The sequence below is a fragment of the Danio rerio genome, chromosome 9 (genome assembly GCF_049306965.1).
Source record: "Danio rerio strain Tuebingen ecotype United States chromosome 9, GRCz12tu, whole genome shotgun sequence".
In the NCBI taxonomy this organism is placed as follows: domain Eukaryota; kingdom Metazoa; phylum Chordata; class Actinopteri; order Cypriniformes; family Danionidae; genus Danio; species Danio rerio.
The window spans coordinates 51,773,773-51,795,313 of record NC_133184.1 but is presented as its reverse complement, the minus strand read 5'-3'; the positions used below and the strand labels follow the sequence as shown (position 1 = coordinate 51,795,313).

Sequence of the window (21,541 nt, the reverse complement as noted above, 5' to 3'; positions counted from 1 at the left end):
ATTCTTTTTTTAGAATGCCACGAACTATGGTTACCACGGAAACGCCACCGCGTCGGCGCCATATTCAGACATCTTAAAGGTACAGTGCGCGCTTTCTGTGAAGCACTGAATAAAATAATAATTCTGTAAAGGATTTGGGTCCCTGTCACGCTTTCTTTTGAGTATATAAATAATAGCAACTTTGATTTTCAATTTGACTGACTTTTGTATGTTTTTTGCATGCATGTACGCCTTATTTTTCAGGCATATATTGAAATAATCTGTATGTACTCTAAGAAATTAAAGATAGTTTAGTTTATACATCGCTGAATGAAAAGAAAGGTTTTATCATTCATTAACTTTCGGCTTAGTCCCTTTATTAATCTGGGGTCACCACAGCGGAATGATCGGCCAGGTTTTATCATATTTTTATATTTTAAATTATAGGTTATTGCTGTTGTTTAATCAAGTTTGATATATATAAAAAATTGACGCTTAGTATTAAGGAATGTTTAAACTGCACTTTTTTTATTAGATAAGATTGCCTTTTTTTTCAAGCAGTAGTGCTGTTTCTTTTTTGCATCTATAAATGAATATTTTTTTTTGTTTTGAATCACTGCTGTTCATTTGTCATTTTCTTTTTCTGTTAGGAATAAAACAACCTTCGTGTTATTTATAGGGGATTTAAATGCCTAAATAATCCTCACTTATTAAAAACAATGCATAAATAATCCTCACTCAAAACAGTAGGAATAAACACAGTACTTCCCTTCTGAAAAGTAGGATGTATTTTAATAGTTTATTAATTGTTTATGTACACATTCTGAGTAATCTTAAAACCCACATCTACTATTCAATAACTGTTTTTTTATTAATGTAATTCTTAATTTAGCAATGAAATATTAATCATCAGCAAAGTACAAAAATACAATCATGAAGCATATATAAGTACACCCCTCACAAATCTCTTTTAAGTTCATATTTTGAATAGGAAGCTATACAATATTATGTTTGTGGATGTACATCATCCACATTATTAATTTACGATAACGGTCAGAAAACTAGTACATCCAAATTTATATGTTATAGAAAAACATTAAATACAAATTTAAAAAAGAGGACAAATCAAGAGGGGAAAAAATGGAAAATTTAAATTTTGTAGGTTATTTATTTATTTTTTCTATTTTTTTTTTTTGCAATATTTAGCTTGCTATCTAATTGTATTATCTTTCAATTTCTAAATATGTTCTGTGACTAAAATATTATTTAATAAATCTGTTTTGTTAAAATGCAACAAAATATACCCATATTCACTGAGAAATTGATAAAAAATATTGGTTTTCAAAATGGCGTGTACTCAATTATGCTGAGCACTGTACATGTGCTTATAAATCAAGAATGAAGCATTTAAAGCTGTATAAACTGCTAATTAATGTATATTTATAAACTGCTTAATAATGTATATTAATGTAGATTTGCTGCTTAACAAATTTTTAAATGTGTGTCCATTACCTAATGTAAATAACTGCCAAGTAAAGACATCTAACAAGCTATGCCCATCAACCCCTTGGAAGAACATCCATTTATCTTTTATTCATCCAACAATCCATCCAACCAGGCCATCAGTTTCCCACACTGTTAACCCTTACTGTAAATTATGCAGTAAATAACTGTAAAATAGCCAGTGTTTTGCTGTATTAAAAGGAAACAGTATTTTACTGTAAAAGGAGCAGAATTTGTATGAAATTTTGTAGTGCAAAGAATAAATTACAGTAATTTACTTTATGTACCCATTACAGATAGTTACTGTGATAATAAATGGTAAATTACTGCTCAACCATTATTACCCCATGTACTGCTTTATGTTGCTATATATATATATATATATATATATATATATATATATATATATATATATATATATATATATATATATATATATATATATATATACTGTTCAGTTTTGGTATGTGTATGGTCAGTATTGAGGAGAAAGTGAGACAATGCATTGATGATAAGCTAAATTTCTCTGCAGCCATCTTTGTGTTTTCTTTCGTTCCTTTTATGTTTTTAACATTGAGTATCAGGAGTCAACCAATGTCAATGTCACAGAGCTAATTAAAAGGTAAAGATATCGACGAGATGCATTTAAAGGCAAAAATATTCTCACAGAGCAACCAAATTATCACAATCATTTTTATAACTTTGTTTACTTTTCTATAATTAATTTAATTTGCCTAGTTTAGCCAATAGTTAAGCTTTTAAATTGCACTTTAAGCTGAATATTAGTATTTTGCTAATTAACTAGTAAAAATGTGTTATTTAAAAAATAGGTTAAACAGCACGTACATACATTTTCGCAGAGACTCAATGAATTTTTTTGGAAAACTTCAAATGAAGTAGGTAAAAATGGCATTAACAGTATAGTATAAAGACTTTCCTAAATAAATGTATTAATCAGGTTATTTGTTTTTTATTATTATTATTACTACAGGTTTGGAACAACATGAGGATCAGATTATTTATTTATTTTTTATTTTTTTGCTTTGGATGACATTTATTGTTTGTATATTATTGTTTTTATTCAATGATATGTGCATGATTGTGATAAATGTAGGCAATTCCTTTGAAAATATGCTATGTACCAAGGATGTCAAACTCCTGGAGGGCCGCAGCCCAGCAGAATTTAGTTCCAGCCCTGCTTCAACACACTACCTTTAGATTTAGTTTGATCAGGTGTGTTTAATTAGTATAACTGCACTGTTACTCTGTAGATTGTGCAGTAAATAACTGCAAAATAGCCAGTGTTTTGCTGTAATAAAAGAAAACATTTATTATTTATTAACACATTATTTTACTGTGAAAGGAGTAGACTTTGTATGAAATTGTGTAGTGCAAAGAATTAATTCCAATAAATTCTCTGATGGTTTATGTTGCTATTTATAGAGACGTGCATTTTAAAGGCAGAAAATAATGATTTAGGCATCACCATACACTCCCACAGGCTGTCCGTCTTATTCTAAACACAAAGGTGTTAGAAATAGTTTTCAGAAAATGCTGGCCCTTTAAGGGAGCCAGGTGTTTGATTTGTTTACTGCTGAGTGTGCTCTATTCTCTGTCCATCAATTCAGATGTAGAGTCTGATATGTTTTAGGCTTTAAATAAGAATCTACAATGAGTAAGTAAAATGTGTTCAAATGTTTTTGAGGGTTTCTAAAATAAGGATATGTTTTAAGTTATATTGTTGTTATCTTGAACTGTGTACTTGAAAGCTACATTGTTAGCTTGTTAGCCTCTCCTCATATAACTTCTTACATTACTTTTGTTTAAGTATTTATTGGATATTGCATACTGCCATAATGTACAGATGCTAAAAGTTGTATGTATCTTTCTGGCAACTAAGCCGAAATTAAATTCCATCATCTCAGTAAGGTAACTTGTGCACATCGTCGCAGGGAATCACAAAAACATGAAACACATAGCCATCCACACACAAAAGCTCCACTGTCCGGTCCCAGGTTGTGAGTTTGTTGCTAAGTATTTTTCAGAGCAGTGTTTCCACCTATGAATTTATATTAGAAACAATAATAAAGTTTGTTGTCATGAGATAATTATAACAATAAAAGATTGGATCCTTTGGTTTTTCGGTGTTGCCAACTTTATTTTTTATAATTACTTTAAACTTTTTATTGAGATTTAACACAGTTTTTAATTATTTTAAACTTTAAAATAATTATGTTGTGTTTTTTGCTGTTCATTTGATGATCTACCTTCCTGCAGATTTTAGTTGCTATTCATTTCAAACACACCTAAACCAATTAATTAGGACCTGAACACCACTTGATAATTACAGGCAGGTGTGTTTGATATGGGTAGCAACTGAAATCTGCAGGAAGGTAGATATCCAGGAACAGGATTGAGCACCACTGCTGTATACCATGGGGGTCAAACTCCAAGTTCCTCGAGAACTGCAGCGCAGCAGAGTTTAGTTCCCACCCTGCTTCAACATTACCTGTAGATTTCTAACAAGCCTTAATTAGTTTGATCAGGTGTGTTTAATTAGAGTTACAGCTTAAAGTCCCGGTCACACTGCACTTTTCTCCCTATAGACTTCCATTCATACGCATGTGAGTACTGCAGACCTGGAATGATAGCTCATGCGACCAATTTCATAATTCGCAGCATTGGAAAGTTCAAGCTTGGAGAATGCTGACATGCGAAATCACATCATGTGATTGCTTGATACCAATCAAAGATCAGAACATGACCTCTCTGGCTTGCTTTTTCAATCTCTAATTATTTTGTTTAATTCCACTACTCGCTTTGTTTAATTCCACTTCGCAGTGCAGTATGACAGAATTTTGCTTGCTCAAATGTTAGTGTGACTGCAGCCTTACTGTGCAGACCTGTAATATGCAAGACAATATTTATATCTGCTGATTTCTTAATTTTGTTATACTTTTTTCTGTTATTTATTTGTTTCGTGCCAAAACAATAAAATAAATTTGTCTGAAAAATGTTATGCCTTCTATTTTTAAATAACAGCTAAGAATACTGATTAATTTTAGTAACACTACAATAACTATATATAACATACTATTAATGTGTATGCAGTATAATGCTGTGATTTGTAACACTACAATACAGTAATTAACTGTACACAGTTTCCAGTTAGTTACCACTGCTGCTCTATTACAGTAATTAACTGGCAACACAGTTGCCAGCTACTCCCTGTATCGGTTCAGTTACAGTAAATAACTGGCAACACTGTTGCCAGCCACTCACTGTAATGGTTCAGTTACAGTAATTAACTGGCAACACTGTTGCCAGTTACTTACTGTAACCAAACTTTTACAGTGAGTGGCTGGCAACAGTGTTGCCAGTGTTCTACTGTAAAAAACCCCGGTAAGGTCTAACAGTGCAGTTATAACTTTCAATTCTTCCATTCATCCATCCCTCCCTCCCTTCTTCCATCCATGAATCCTTCCCTTCCTCCATCCATCCCTCCCTCCCTCCCTACCTCCCTCCATCCATCCATCCATCCATCCATCCATCCATCCATCCATCCCTCCCTTCCCCATCCCTCCCTTCCCCATCCATCCATCCATCCATCCATCCATCTATCCCCCATCCATCTATCCATTCATCCATCCATCCATCCATCCATCCATCCATCTATGCCTCCCTACAATGCAGTCTGTTCCAGCATTGAGAATAAAATCTTTATTCTGCGATTACCACTTTTAATTAATACAATTACATTTAAAGTAAACTGTAACTAAACACATTTACAAGGGCACTGGTCATTTTTACAGGAGCACATGCCCTAGTAAGTGGGGTTTAGTGATGCCCCTGGAGGAGCTACTCTATGTCCTGCTCTCTCTTTGTGTCAGTTGAGTTTATGTCAAACATTGAATAAGAAATTCAGGACCACTTTACAATATGGGTTGTATTATGGGTTGTATTAGTTGATGCATTTACTAACATGAACAAATAATGAATGTTTGTTAACATTAGTTAATTAATTAACTAACATCAGTAAACTAAGGAAATAGTCATTCATTGTTAGTTCATGTTAACTCATTAACTAATGTTAACAAGCATGAATTTTGTTAAACCATGATTAATAAATGTTGTACAGGTATTGTTTATAATTAGTTAGTTAATACATTAACTAATGAAACCTTATTATAAAGTGTGAACAAAAAATGCAAATGTCAAAGCAACTTCTGGTTCATGCAGACTTTAATCTCCATAAATTTCACCCTATGATTGTTCTTGTGGTCCAGGGTCACATATATGTCAGTATCAGTGGTCTGTGCTGCATTGTGTTTGATGACTGCTGCTGGTAATGATTATCTGTCAGTGTGGATATGGACTGCTATCGGACAGGCCAGGAAAGGCCCCGATCAGGACAGGACACGAGGCCCGTGTGTTTGGGCTGCGATCAGGGCTCAGGACAACGTTTAGGTCACAGAGCTGCTGCTTTAGAAAGAGCAGATCGATGAGCTCAAACTGTGTTGTGTAACCCGGAGTCTCTCATTAACACTGATGAGGATCTGAGCACATTTACATTTCGCATGCAGTGTAGACCATGTGATACGCACAACAGGAGTCAAACGCCTGGCCAATCCAAAGTCAATTCAATTCAATTCTTTTACATACAGTGCATCCGGAAAGTATTCATAGTGCTTCACTTTTTCACATTTTTTATGTTACAGCCTTTTTGCAAAATGGTTTAAATTAATTTATTTCTTCAACATTCTACACACAATACCCCATAATGACAAAGTGAAAATAAAAACAGTTATTGCTAATTTTTAAAAATAAAACACCTGAAACATTACATGTACATAAGTATTCACAGCCATTGCTCCATACTTTGTTGATGCACCTTTGGCATTCTGTGGCATGATGCCACAAGCTTGGCACACATCTTTGGGAAATTTTGCTCATACCTCTAGCAGTATCTCTCAAGCTCTATCAGGTTGGATGGGAAGCGACAGTGGACAGCCATTTTCAGATCTCTCCAGAGATGTTCAAAAGGATTTAGGTCTGGGCTCTGGCTGGGCCACTCAAGGACATTCAATAAGATGTTGTGAAGCACTCCATTGATACTTTGGCAAATAGCCATCAAGTCAAAATTAATAGCCCTCCTGTGAAATTTTAACATATTTCCCAAGTGTTTACTTAATGGAGAGATTTTTTTTTCAGCACATAATTATTATTATAATTTTTTTTTTACAAAGTTGTACTTATTTCTAAAAATTAATCTTTTTGTCTTTGCCATGAAGACAGTACATATTTTTTTCTATTTATTTTGCAATACACTGATCTTTGGCTTAAAGTTCAATTTAAAGACATAACTAGGTTAAGGATTAGGTTAACTAGGCAAGTTACTGGAAAAAAGTCTTTGTTCAGTAGACAGTTGAAGGGAGGGGGGTGCACACTCACACTTATATGGCTATATTTATTTTATTATATATTTTTTTAGATTAGACTGAATTCATATTTGTTGTCATTACACATGTACAAGTACGAGGCAAGTAAAATGAAACCAGGAGTGCAAGATATAGGGGTAAGTTATAAAGTGCAATTATAAAAAAACTATGAGTAATATTTACAGATGGATGTACTACAATATATACAGGTTGTATTAACTATGAACAGAGATTTACTATAGATAAATATGTGGGGTGGGGTGGGGGGGTGGGAGTTCAAAAAGGAGACAGCTCTGGGGAAAAAGCTGTTCCTCAGTCTGCTGGTTTTTGTCCAAGGGAGCCTGAAGCTTAGGTTTAGGGGTAGGGGTATAGAATATATATTATATCACCCAGAGAATATATATTCCATCCCCCTATCCCTAAACCACCTCTCACAGGAAACATTCTTCATGTTTACATTTTCAAAATGCCCAGTTCTGTGTGATTTTTAGGCCACAAGATCAAAATGTACTTTTTGAATATGGAATAAAAGGCACACACACACACACACACACACACACACACACACACACACACACACACACACACACACACACAGACAAACACAAAAACACAGACAAATATCAAATTAGTCTAGTCTTTTGTGTCACATGATAATATGCAGATTTGCTGAAAAACATTTTATGATTTTCTGATACATTATCCATGTATTTTCAAAAAAGAAACCACAATGCATTTGTTTTCAGAGTCTTTTGGCTAACAAAAGTTACAAAAACATAATTTCAATAAAATGTATATATTTTTTGTAACTTTATAAAAGTATTTAGTGTTAAAAAAAGGTTCAAAACCCAAGCAATATGAATGCGGTGTTATTAGTGAATTTATTATTTTTTTTCTGGTTACCATTTTGTTACTGAATCCTAAAGCAAAGTCATTTGAGCATAAAAAAAATTTAACTGCATCAGTCTATGTGGCTCATACGCCACTGACCGCAGATCAGTCAAGTGACGAGACAGAGATTCAGACACAGCAGGTTTTGCATCTATTCAAAGCAGTCAGACCTCTCTTTTACATGCTGATTAATGCAAAAGGAGGAAAGCAGAAGTCAGAAAACTCTCAGTAAACTCAAGGCCTCCCTAAAAATACTTAAATTTCACTCATGCATTTTAATGAATAATGCATTTAATAATTAACTTGACATATTAATGTAAAAATCAAATAAGACACTTACTCTGACCTGCATTTGTGTTATTTGTTAAATTATATTTATTATTATTATTATTAATAATATTATTAATTTAATTAATTAATTTACTTATTGCTTACAATTAAATTATTTCTATTGGTTTAAAGGAGCATTCTAAAAAATGTTGGGTTGTTTTACCCATGTTGGGTTAACCCAACAGTTGTGTTCATTTGTCAAATTAAATTTAAATTACACTTTTGCCCGTTTACACAAATTTCTAATCAGCCAGTCATATGGCACCAGCTTAATGCATTTAGGCATGTAGACCTGGTTCAGATGATCTGCTGCAGTTCAAACCGAGCATCAGAATGGGGAAGAAAGATGATTTAAGTGACTTTTAACATGGCATGGTTGTTGGTGCCAGATTGGCTGGTCTGAGTATTTCAGAAACTGCTGATCTACTGGGATTTTCACGCACAAAGGGTTTACAGAGAATGGCCAGACTGGTTCTAGCTGATATAAAAGGCAACAGTAACTCAAATAACCACTCGTTACAACCGAGGTCTGCAGAAGAGCATCTCTGAACACACAACACGTCCAACCTTGAAGCGGATGGCCTACAGCAGCAGAAGAACACACCGGGTAACACTCCTGTCAGCAAAGAACAGGAAACTGAGGCTACAATTCACTCAGGCTCATCAAAGACAATAGAAGATTGGATCTGCTTCGACGGCATTCGGATGCTAGGATCAGAATCTGGCGTCAACAGTTGAATCAACAATGTTCAGATATCAATGGTTCAGGCTGGTGGTGGTGTAATGGTGTGGGGGATATTTCTTGGCACACTTTGGGCCCATTAGTACCAACTGATCATCGTGTCAATGCCACAGCCTGAGTATTGTTGCTGACCATGTCCATCATTTTATGACCACAGTGGACCCATCTTCTGATGGCTACTTCCAGCAGGATAACGCAGCATGTCATAAAGTGCTAAACATCTCAGACTGGTGTTACATGACAATGAGTTCACTGTATTCAAATGGCCCCCACAGTCACCAGATCTCAATCCAATACAGCACCTTTGGGATGTGGTGGAATGGGATATTCCCATCATGGATGAGCAGCCGACAATTCTGCAGCAACTGCGTGATGCTGTCATGTCAATATAGACCAAAATCTCTGAGGAATATTTCCAGTACCTCTAAGCCATGAAGGATTAAGGCAGTTCTGAAGACAAAAGGGGCTCCAAACCAGTACTGGTAAGATGTACCTAATAAAGTGGCCAGTGAGTGTATATGCAAATCATAAACAGTTCATCTTTAGGCTTCATCAAAAAAATAAATAAAAAAAATAAATAAATGCATGTGCATCATTTTAAAATATTGCAAAAACAGAAAGAAGTTGTTTATATGTTTTCCAAATATGTACATATGTGTTCAGATAAGGTATGTTAGCTATCATAGTACACTTATCAGATCATGGTTATAGGGATACAATGACAGCAAGTATTGTTTTCTGAAACACAGATTCTCTAAAATCCACCTGCATCTGAGTATTTTGACGTTGCCAGTCTATCCATTAAAGTAGGAACTGCCGGGCACAAAATGTAATTTAATTACATCCATTACCATTAAAAATGTAAACACATTTTAGAACAAATATCTGCTCTTGAATAATGCATATAACAAGCTGTTCTGCAGTATTTAAACTGCAGTCATTAGCCTATTTAAAAGGGTTCAAACCTGCGGTCGATGCAGAGTCACACCTGTCTGGTCAATCTGCCGGAGTGTGACGCCATCTGCTGGTGATTATATGTGTGTGAAACAAGCTAATAAAATATGGTTGCAAAATATTAAAATAATTATAGTATTAAAATAATGACTACCGATAATTCTAATATATTATAATATTGACCTATAGAAAATATAATATAATAAATCAAAATATAATATAATTGAATAAATCATAATATAATATAATATAATATAATATAATATAATAAATCTAAATAATCTAAATAACCAAATGCTTTGATCTTTTATATATTAATAATATAAATTTTTCCATCAGGGTTTTTCAACTCACTATAACACTAATAAATAACAATAATATATAGGTCTAATTATAATATATTCATACATTTCCATCGGCTTAGTCCCTTTATTAATCTGGGGTTGCCACAGCAGAATAAACCATCAACTTATGCTTGTGTAAAGCATATGTTTTACACAAGCGGATGGCCTTTCCTTCCAGCCGCAACCCGATACTGGGAAACACACACACATACACACACACTCTCTCTCTCTCTCTCTTTCTACAGTCAATTTAGCTTACCCAATTCCCCTATAGCACGTCTTTAGACTGTGGGGGAAACTGGAGCACCCGGAGGAAACCCACGCCAAAAAGGGGAGAACATGCAAACTCCACACAGAAATGCAAACTGGCCCAGCCGAGGTTCGATTTTCTTGCTATACCGTGGCGCTCTATAATAATAAACTTTAACGTTTACTAATCTTATTTATGCTTCATAAACGTATTTTCTAGCAAACAACGCCCCTCTGTGGTGGGATAACTGCGTCGCTGTTACAGTCGGGCTCCTTTCGTCACTTCCTGGTTTCCAAGCGGAAGCAGTGGAGTTTGTTTGGTTACTATGATGCTTCTTATCAAAGATGGCGAAAAAGGGAGATAAATAATTTCAGAAAACCTCGTTTTGTGTCGTGTGTGTTTTCAGGTTTTCCAGGAGTGTGTATAGTATGGCGAGTGTTGAGGACGACGAGAACTGCGCGCTTGTAAGTCAACTAATGCGCTCATATTAATATGAATAACGTTACCGTTAATAGCGCAGATGGCAAATGTGGTCTGTAGAAGTACTGGACGATAAAGAGAAAACATAAAAATATAAATTAAATGGCACTTTAAACCATTTTCCCAAAGAGACATTTACAGACATTTTGACTGGATAGTAAAAATAGTAATTTAGCCAGTTAATCCTGATATGTAAAGTAATAGCCAAAAGAGGTAACGTTAACGTTAAAGTTGGTTTTATATTCGCACATTCAGTCTTTCTCATTAATAATATATTCTCAGAAAAGTATTTATTGAAAGTTCTAAATAGTAAAATCATATTATCAGTCAACAACCATCAAAGTTCAGCATTGTTTACAGTCAAATAAATAGTGCTAATGTTGTTTTAAAGTCACACTTGCATGTGATATCAGACCCTATATTCAAAGTAAGTTACTACGGTAAACAATGTATGGAGCTGACACTGAACGAATGTGTGAATATAAAACCAACTTTACCTCAATAAAACCAAATAGGTGTCCTTTTTATACATATATTATGGCATGAAGTTAGATTTATTGGACCTTTCGTGAAAATACGTGTTTATGTTTTGCATCATATTTGTATTGTCAACTCATATATGTTTTTGCGACATGTTATTAAGCTTTAACAGCTCATGTTATAAAATAGTGAAAAATGATGGAGGTAAAGTTAATTTTATATTTGCACTTTCGTTGCACATCACATTTTAGAACAATGACAACTTGTGACACAGTCCATGTATTTTTTACCATGTTATTTTGAATTTATTGTGTCTGAAATTGCATGTAATATGACTTAAAATACAACATTAGCACTATTTAATTGACTGTGAACAATGTCAGACTTTGATAGCCACCGTCTTCTAATATATGATGTCACTTTTTAGTATTGAAAAAGAATACTTTTCTAAAATTAAATTATTACAGTGAAAGCCTGAGTGCAAATATCAAACAAACTTTACCCCAATAAAAAATATTCAGTTTGTAGCAGATCATTATACTTTAATGAAGTTACCCTCCTAAAACAGATCAAATTCTGATAGCTTGTAATGTAAGTCAACATACATAAATGGCATATCACTAATTCATTATCATTCTATATATCTAGATCATTTAAATGCTTAGTTTTATGATAGAATCTGTGTAGTTTTAATTGAGGGACAAACATATAATGCAAAACAATGCAATGTAAAGATGATCCAGAGAATGGTTTATTTGGATGAATGGATACCTAATTTTTATAGGTTTTTTTTACATTTAAATTTTTGTTTGCAAATAATCTCTTCAATGCGCAATATAAAGCATGATTTATATAAAAATAAACATGTATTTTTTTACAAATAAACAAACAGTAATTTATAGAAACGAATAAACATTTATTTAAAAAAAATAAGGGTGTCCTTGATGAAAAGAACCTAATAATTTTTAATGGTACTATTAAAAGGTATTGAATCAGTTTCCACAGGAATATAATGTAAATATTCACCTCTGATAATGTTAAGCAGCATATTATAATAATGATTTCTGATTGAACATGTGACACTGAAGATTGGAATTATTTAAAAAATTCTGCTTTAAATCAAGGGAATATTTTTAATTTTAAAATACATTTAATAAGAATACAGTTCTTTAAAAATTGTAATAATACAATTTACAATTGATACAATTTTACTGTACTTTTGATCAAATAAATCCAGCCTTGGCAGCAAAATTGTCTACTTTTAAAACATTAAAATACCTTAATCAACCTTAAATTAGTGCTAGCCAAAGATGAATTGCGATTTATCGCATCCAAAATAAAAGTTTGTGTATTTGTGTGTTAGTATATGTTTTATATATCTTTATTGGGTATTTGTAGGCCCACATGGAATCAGCACGCGCAGGATTCCGCAGATTTTCCACAGAATTCCGCAGATTTCTAGCCCATAATTAATTCTGTTTATTTACTTGAGTAAATCTAAGTTCATTCAGTTTTTTACTAATTACAGTAATATTATTGACTAATATGAAAATGTTCATCTGATTTATGTACAATGCAGTTTGTAAAGTAATATTTTCAGTAGATATATTATATTAGAGACTTGCTTTGTTTACCAAATAAAGTGAATCTAATTGGATTTGCATTTTAAACATTAAATAAAAGTTAAAAAGATATTATATTTTATTTCACATATTAATGTTTTAGGTCTGATACTCCCAAAATAATTCAGCAGAAATCTGCAGATTTTTACCAAAATTCTCAGCAGAAATAGCAAAACATGTCCGCAGATTCCGTCTGGCCCTAGGTATATGTAATACAAACACACATAAAATCAAAACTATACAAAACATTCATTCATTTTCGTTCGGCTTTGTTCCTTTATTCATCAGGGGTCACCACAGCGGAATTAACCGCTAACTTATTCAGCATATGTTTTACACAGCGGATGCCCTTCTAGCTGCAACCCAGTACTGGGAAACATCCATACACACTGTTTCACACACATAAACTACGGACAATTTAGTTTATTCAATTTACCTACAGCGCATGTGTTTGGACTGTTGGGGAAACCGGAGCACCCAGAGAAAACCCACGCCAACACAGGGAGAACATGCAAACTCTACACAGAAATGCCAACTGACCCAGCCAGGACTTTTTTTACATAGATTTTTAAATTTCTATATAATTTGTATCAACTACATGTATTTTTTTTATATCTCAAGTACATAAACATTTTCTTAAACATATGCATGCATGTTTGTATTATATAAACATTTTACAGTACACGCACATATGTTATGTCAAAACAAACTTTTATTTTATATGTGATTATTTGCGATTATTTTTGTCTCTAGCACTACATTAAACCTTTCATCATTAATTCATCTTTGTTGTAAATTAAGCTGAGGTTTTCATTTAACCCTGTTGAATTGTTTCAGGCACTGATCTTATACTACTGCCAGGAAAAGTACTCCAGTCATGTCGTAGATGTTTCCAGTGAAGCTCAACGGAAATTCAGTCCGGATCCAATCTTTACATTCCTCCATGCTTATGGGTTGCTCATGCAAGGTAAGCGAAACCCACCCTTTTCTTTCTTTGTCTTCATTTGACATTTTGAGAAAAGGTCTACGTTCCTCACATCTGTTATTTTATTGTTGTAGATCAAGTGCTGGACGCCATTCAGGAGCTGGAGATGCTGAAGGAGAGAAGAGACGTTTCACTTTGTGCGCTCATGGCTCTGGTTTATGCCCACAAGAAACGCCCAAACCCTGGTAGATCTCTTACATCTGTTTATGAAAAATGATACCACATTATGATGCCTTTTCTTAGGAGTTGTCTTGTAGTATGTAGGTTATAATGTGAGTACTAATGAATAATAAACCAAACTCATTGGCAGATCGTGAAATCATACAGGATCTGGATGGACGGGTGAAGGAGGAGAGGAAAACGGCGAGTCCTAAAGCACTGTATTACGCGGGCATGCTGCTGTGGCTTCTGGGCCGCAATGACAAAGCAAGAGAGTATGTGGACAGAATGATCAAGATCTCCAGTGGCTCAAAAGAGGTCAGCTTTTCTAACGCATCCTCGTTTTAGACTTATCTAGAGGGAGACATGACTGGTCAACATGCCAGAATATTGATGGTCTATGGCACATATTAACTAGTGATGGTAAGTTCGGATCATTTTACTGACTCGGATCTTTGAGTCTCGTTTATCGAGATGAACGAGTCTTTTTTTGAGTCATTTCGTTCATTTGGTTCCATTTGCAAAAATATTATTAAAATGTTACGAATTGCTTCATAAACACATCTACAACTAGCCCAAAAGAATGATCACACGACAAATAAGTCATAAATAAAATACTATAAGAAGAAGAAAATAATTCAATGTTTACCTGCTCTTTTGTCTATAAAGGTATTTTTGTCTCTTTGCTCAGCTCACCTTTTCATGTCTTCAAATGTCACTGATTCGTTTACGTTACACTGACAGTCACATATAATCTTAACCAATGTGCACAGTCTGAGCCGATAGGAGCCATGATAATTAGTTCATCTTTCAATTCAATTCTTTTTTCGGCTCTACATATGATTGGCCCATGAGGAACAAATGACTCAGACCCGATAGAGGACTCGAGAGATGAACGGATGCATTCTTTTTCCGGGTCTAAACGCATATGATTGGCCCGTGATGAACGAATGACTCAGATCCGATAGAGGACTCGAGAGATGAACGGATCCATTCTTTTTCCGGCTCTAAACGCATATGATTGGCCCGTGATGAACGAATGACTCAGATCCGATAGAGGACTCGAGAGATGAACGGATGCATTCTTTTTCCGGCTCTAAACGCATATGATTGGCCCATGATGAACGAATGACTCAGATCCGATAGAGGACTCGAGAGATGAACGGATGCATTCTTTTTCCGGGTCTAAACGCATATGATTGGCCCATGATGAACGAATGACTCAGATCCGATAGAGGACTCGAGAGATGAACGGATGCATTCTTTTTCCGGCTCTAAACGCATATGATTGGCCCGTGATGAACGAATGACTCAGATCCGATAGAGGACTCGAGAGATGAACGGATGCATTCTTTTTCCGGCTCTAAACGCATATGATTGGCCCATGATGAACGAATGACTCAGATCCGATAGAGGACTCGAGAGATGAACGGATGCATTCTTTTTCCGGGTCTAAACGCATATGATTGGCCCGTGATGAACGAATGACTCAGATCCGATAGAGGACTCGAGAGATGAACGGTTCAATTCTTTTTTTGGCTCTAAACGCATATGATTGGCCCGTGATGAACGAATGACTCAGATCCGATAGAGGACTCGAGAGATGAACGGATGCATTCTTTTTTTGGCTCTAAACGCATATGATTGGCCCGTGATGAACGAATGACTCAGATCCGATAGAGGACTCGAGAGATGAACGGATGCATTCTTTTTCCGGGTCTAAACGCATATGATTGGCCCGTGATGAACGAATGACTCAGATCCGATAGAGGACTCGAGAGATGAACGGATGCATTCTTTTTCCGGCTCTAAACGCATATGATTGGCCCGTGATGAACGAATGACTCAGATCCGATAGAGGACTCGAGAGATGAACGGATGCATTCTTTTTCCGGGTCTAAACGCATATGATTGGCCCGTGATGAACGAATGACTCAGATCCGATAGAGGACTCGAGAGATGAACGGATCCATTCTTTTTCCGGCTCTAAACGCATATGATTGGCCCGTGATGAACGAATGACTCCGATCCGATAGAGGACTCGAGAGATGAACGGTTCAATTCTTTTTTTGGCTCTAAACGCATATGATTGGCCCGTGATGAACGAATGACTCAGATCCGATAGAGGACTCGAGAGATGAACGGATGCATTCTTTTTCCGGGTCTAAACGCATATGATTGGCCCGTGATGAACGAATGACTCAGATCCGATAGAGGACTCGAGAGATGAACGGATCCATTCTTTTTCCGGCTCTAAACGCATATGATTGGCCCGTGATGAACGAATGACTCCGATCCGATAGAGGACTCGAGAGATGAACGGTTCAATTCTTTTTTTGGCTCTAAACGCATATGATTGGCCCGTGATGAACGAATGACTCAGATCCGATAGAGGACTCGAGAGATGAACGGTTCAATTCTTTTTTTGGCTCTAAACGCATATGATTGGCCCGTGATGAACGAATGACTCAGATCCGATAGAGGACTCGAGAGATGAACGGATGCATTCTTTTTCCGGGTCTAAACGCATATGATTGGCCCGTGATGAACGAATGACTCAGATCCGATAGAGGACTCGAGAGATGAACGGATGCATTCTTTTTCCGGCTCTAAACGCATATGATTGGCCCGTGATGAACGAATGACTCAGATCCGATAGAGGACTCGAGAGATGAACGGTTCAATTCTTTTTTTGGCTCTAAACGCATATGATTGGCCCGTGATGAACGAATGACTCAGATCCGATAGAGGACTCGAGAGATGAACGGATCCATTCTTTTTCCGGCTCTAAACGCATATGATTGGCCCGTGATGAACGAATGACTCAGATCCGATAGAGGACTCGAGAGATGAACGGATGCATTCTTTTTCCGGCTCTAAACGCATATGATTGGCCCGTGATGAACGAATGACTCAGATCCGATAGAGGACTCGAGAGATGAACGGATGCATTCTTTTTCCGGGTCTAAACGCATATGATTGGCCCGTGATGAACGAATGACTCAGATCCGATAGAGGACTCGAGAGATGAACGGATCCATTCTTTTTCCGGCTCTAAACGCATATGATTGGCCCGTGATGAACGAATGACTCCGATCCGATAGAGGACTCGAGAGATGAACGGTTCAATTCTTTTTTTGGCTCTAAACGCATATGATTGGCCCGTGATGAACGAATGACTCAGATCCGATAGAGGACTCGAGAGATGAACGGATGCATTCTTTTTCCGGGTCTAAACGCATATGATTGGCCCGTGATGAACGAATGACTCAGATCCGATAGAGGACTCGAGAGATGAACGGATCCATTCTTTTTCCGGCTCTAAACGCATATGATTGGCCCGTGATGAACGAATGACTCCGATCCGATAGAGGACTCGAGAGATGAACGGTTCAATTCTTTTTTTGGCTCTAAACGCATATGATTGGCCCGTGATGAACGAATGACTCAGATCCGATAGAGGACTCGAGAGATGAACGGTTCAATTCTTTTTTTGGCTCTAAACGCATATGATTGGCCCGTGATGAACGAATGACTCAGATCCGATAGAGGACTCGAGAGATGAACGGATGCATTCTTTTTCCGGGTCTAAACGCATATGATTGGCCCGTGATGAACGAATGACTCAGATCCGATAGAGGACTCGAGAGATGAACGGATGCATTCTTTTTCCGGCTCTAAACGCATATGATTGGCCCGTGATGAACGAATGACTCAGATCCGATAGAGGACTCGAGAGATGAACGGTTCAATTCTTTTTTTGGCTCTAAACGCATATGATTGGCCCGTGATGAACGAATGACTCAGATCCGATAGAGGACTCGAGAGATGAACGGATCCATTCTTTTTCCGGCTCTAAACGCATATGATTGGCCCGTGATGAACGAATGACTCAGATCCGATAGAGGACTCGAGAGATGAACGGTTCAATTCTTTTTTTGGCTCTAAATGCATATGATTGGCCCGTGATGAACGAGTGACTCAGACCCGATAGAGGACTCGAGAGATGAACGGATCCATTCTTTTTCCGGCTCTAAACCCATATGATTGGCTTCTGCCTTTCCGCGATGAACGAATCAAAAGATTTGAAATGAACGATACCACCTGCACAAATGTGCACACTCCCTGAGAGGACTCGTAGTTCCTGAGTCATATTGAAGATTCGTTCAAAATGAACAAATCGTTCATTAACGACCCATCACTAATGTTAACTAGCTGGACAGAAATTTGAGATTCGTTTTAGGTGTGATTTCAGTTGTTCAGTCATAATGATACAAAATTATTACATTATGAGTTTTAAAATGAATTAAACAATATAATTTATAATGAAAGATGCCTGTAAAGGGATAGTTCACCCAAAAATTTAAATTCTGTCATTCTGACTCTCAAATTTTTGTGGCTTCAGTCATTGTTGGGGTAATCTTTTAAATCTGGAAGCTTTAACAACTTATATCAAAATGTATATTGCTATCATTTAATATAGAAAATAATTATCAAGATTTTATTTTTGCCATATACCTAGTCCTAGTTTCAACATTATTACAATAACACTCAGGATTCCCATTTGTTTTGCTGTTTATTTGACACTCACCATAGTTAACATTTACTCAAACATTGTTTTGTAGGGAATTGTGCTAAAAGGCTGGATTGACCTGCGATCTAATAAAGATGCTTATGCAAAGAAGTCCGGGAAATACTTTGACGAAGCCTTGAAGGAGAAAAGTGACATTTTTGCTCTGATGGGGAAGGTAATTTAGTTTTACAATTCACCAATGAAGATACAAAGATGTCCCAATTGATGTTCACTTAAAAGTGTTCATGTGTATGATTTATATTTTCAAACTCTTTGTGTGTCTAATTTTTATGCAAAAAATAAAAAATAAATACAAAACAAAACAAAATAAATGAATAAACACTGCTTTTTTAAATTTTAATTTATTTTACAATAAAAAAACAATAAAAAATCTAGTACAAAACATTTTATCTTTATTTATTTCCTAATGCTATACAGATGAATCCAATACATTGTTTATTAATTTATTAATTGCAATCAAAAAATATTTAGACCTAACAAATAAGATTAATGTATTCTGATTGCATAAAAAATCCCATCCATTTGCATTAAATTTGTTTAACACAATAGAACTACTATACTTTATGTGATCGCCATTTGTTAGTTTGACATAAATAAACAAACAAGAACAAGATTTATGTAATAATATTAATGAATCCAATGTGTTTTAAATGCTATTTATTAATATGCGTTTTGTGTTGAGTATGGAGCTGCATCAATTTTGCTTTTGCATTCAAGTAAACTGATCTCAAAGAATTGAACTAATCTGGATCTGGCTTTTTCTACAGCTAGATATATTTACTGTATACCATATTCATATCTTTTACCTAATCTAATACTATTCAATTCTAACAGATTTACATTGATTCTAAGGAATCTGACAACAACACTTAAAAACTGACAAATTAAATAAAATCAAAAGGTTACAAATAGTTAATGATAAACTTCATCGTGATTTATTTTATTGAGCGTGTGTCTTTTTACCAGGTTCATTATTATGAATATCGCCAGAATTATTCTGGTGCTTTAGACACCATTAACCAGGTGATTGTGAGTTACCCGTCCTTTCTACCGGCTCTGGTGAAGAAGATGAAGCTGCTGTTGACTCTGCAGGACTGGGAACAAACTGTGGATGCAGCTCAGAGGTAAAACTCCATTCACAACATTGCAGGTTTTAATGCTCCAATCAATCCTTGTGGCTTTTAAATACATACAGTTGAAGTCAAAGTTATTATTTTTTTCTTTTTCAAACAATTCCCAAATGATGTTAAACAGAACAAGGAATTTTTCACAGTATTTCCTATAATATTTTTTTCTTCTAGAGTAAGTCGTATTTGTTTCATTTCGGCTAGAATAAAAGCAATTTAAAATTTTTTAAAAACCATTTTAAGGTCAATATTATTAGCCCTTTAAGTTATATATTTTTTTCGATTGTCTACAGAACAAACCACTGTATTACAATGTTTTACCTAATTACCCTAACTTGCCTAATTAACCTAGTTAAGCCTTTAAATGTCACATTAAGCTGAATACTAGTATCTTGAAAAATATTTAATCAAACGTTATGTGCTGTCATTATGGCAAAGATAAAATAAATCAGTTATTAGAAATGAGTTATTAAAACTATTATGTTTAGAAATGTGTGAAAAAATATTCTTTAAACAGAAATTGGGGAAAAATATTGAGGAGGGCTAATAATTCTGACTTTAAATTTTAAATAGGCTAAAATACAAAAAGGTGAACCACATTCAAGTGCAAATGGAAGTTAGATGTGATTCCATGGATCTGTACAGAGAGCGAGTCATTGTTTCTCATTCTCTGTTGGATGAGGGCCAATGACAGACAGAATGAAAAGGCCCTTTTAGATTGCACACTGAGAGCTGTATGAACTACGCAGCAGGACCTCAAAGGGTTCGTGTGAAAACCGGTTCTCTCAGGTAGAGCTGTGATTTTTATTTTAAAGCCACTTTAAAGTATGTGGTTGCTCTAAAATGGAAATCCCTGGGACAAATTTTAGGTTATTTAACATATACAGTTGGAGTCAGAATTATTAGCCCTGCTAAATTATTAGCCCTCTGTATATTTTTCCCCCTCATTTTTTGTTTAATGGAAAGAAGATTTTTTTTAACCCATTTCTAAACATAATAGTTTTAATAATTCATATCTAATAACTGATTTATTTTATCTTTGCCATGATGACAGTAAATAACATTTTATTAGATATTTTTCAAGACACTTCTATACAGCTTAAAGTGACATTTAAAGGCCTAAGTAGGTTAATTAGGCCAGTCATTGTATAACGATGGTCTGTTCTGTAGACAATCGGGGAAAAAAAAAAAAAAAAAAAAAAAAAAAATATATATATATATATATATATATATATATATATATATATATATATATATATATATATATATATATATATATATATATATATAATCTTTTATTCTAGCCGAAATAAAACAAGTAAGACTTTCTCCAGAAAAACAAAAAATATTATAGGAAATACTGTGAAAAAATCCTTGCTCTGTTAAATATCATTTGGTAAGTGATAAGCGAATCATTTTGACTTCAACTGCATTCAACGGAATAGTAATATTTAATGTACATTTTTTCATAAAATTCTTTATTTATTTCTCTTATTGTATAAGGAAGTTATTAGTATGTTTTTTTTTTTTTCATTTATAGTCAAGCTCGAATTTATTCACACCACTGGCAAATTCTGACGTAAAGTTATTTTTATTCAACTAACAATTTTTGATTTACATGAAATGACACAGGCTTCTCCTAAAAGGTCATAAGTTAATGTAC

At 34.9% G+C, this 21,541-nt stretch overlaps 1 protein-coding gene across 1 annotated transcript in view; it reads left to right on the top strand.

The window, feature by feature from the left end:
* Positions 1 to 10,718: 10,718 nt before the first annotated feature.
* The window catches only part of ttc21b (tetratricopeptide repeat domain 21B), a 63,948-nt gene continuing 53,125 nt past the window's right edge, over positions 10,719 to 21,541 (top strand). The window contains 6 exon segments of the mRNA NM_001128258.1: positions 10,719 to 10,895; positions 13,851 to 13,980; positions 14,073 to 14,183; positions 14,309 to 14,475; positions 18,783 to 18,905; positions 19,718 to 19,875. Of these exon segments, the coding sequence (NP_001121730.1) occupies positions 10,860 to 10,895; positions 13,851 to 13,980; positions 14,073 to 14,183; positions 14,309 to 14,475; positions 18,783 to 18,905; positions 19,718 to 19,875 (725 nt within the window). The 5' untranslated portion in view covers positions 10,719 to 10,859.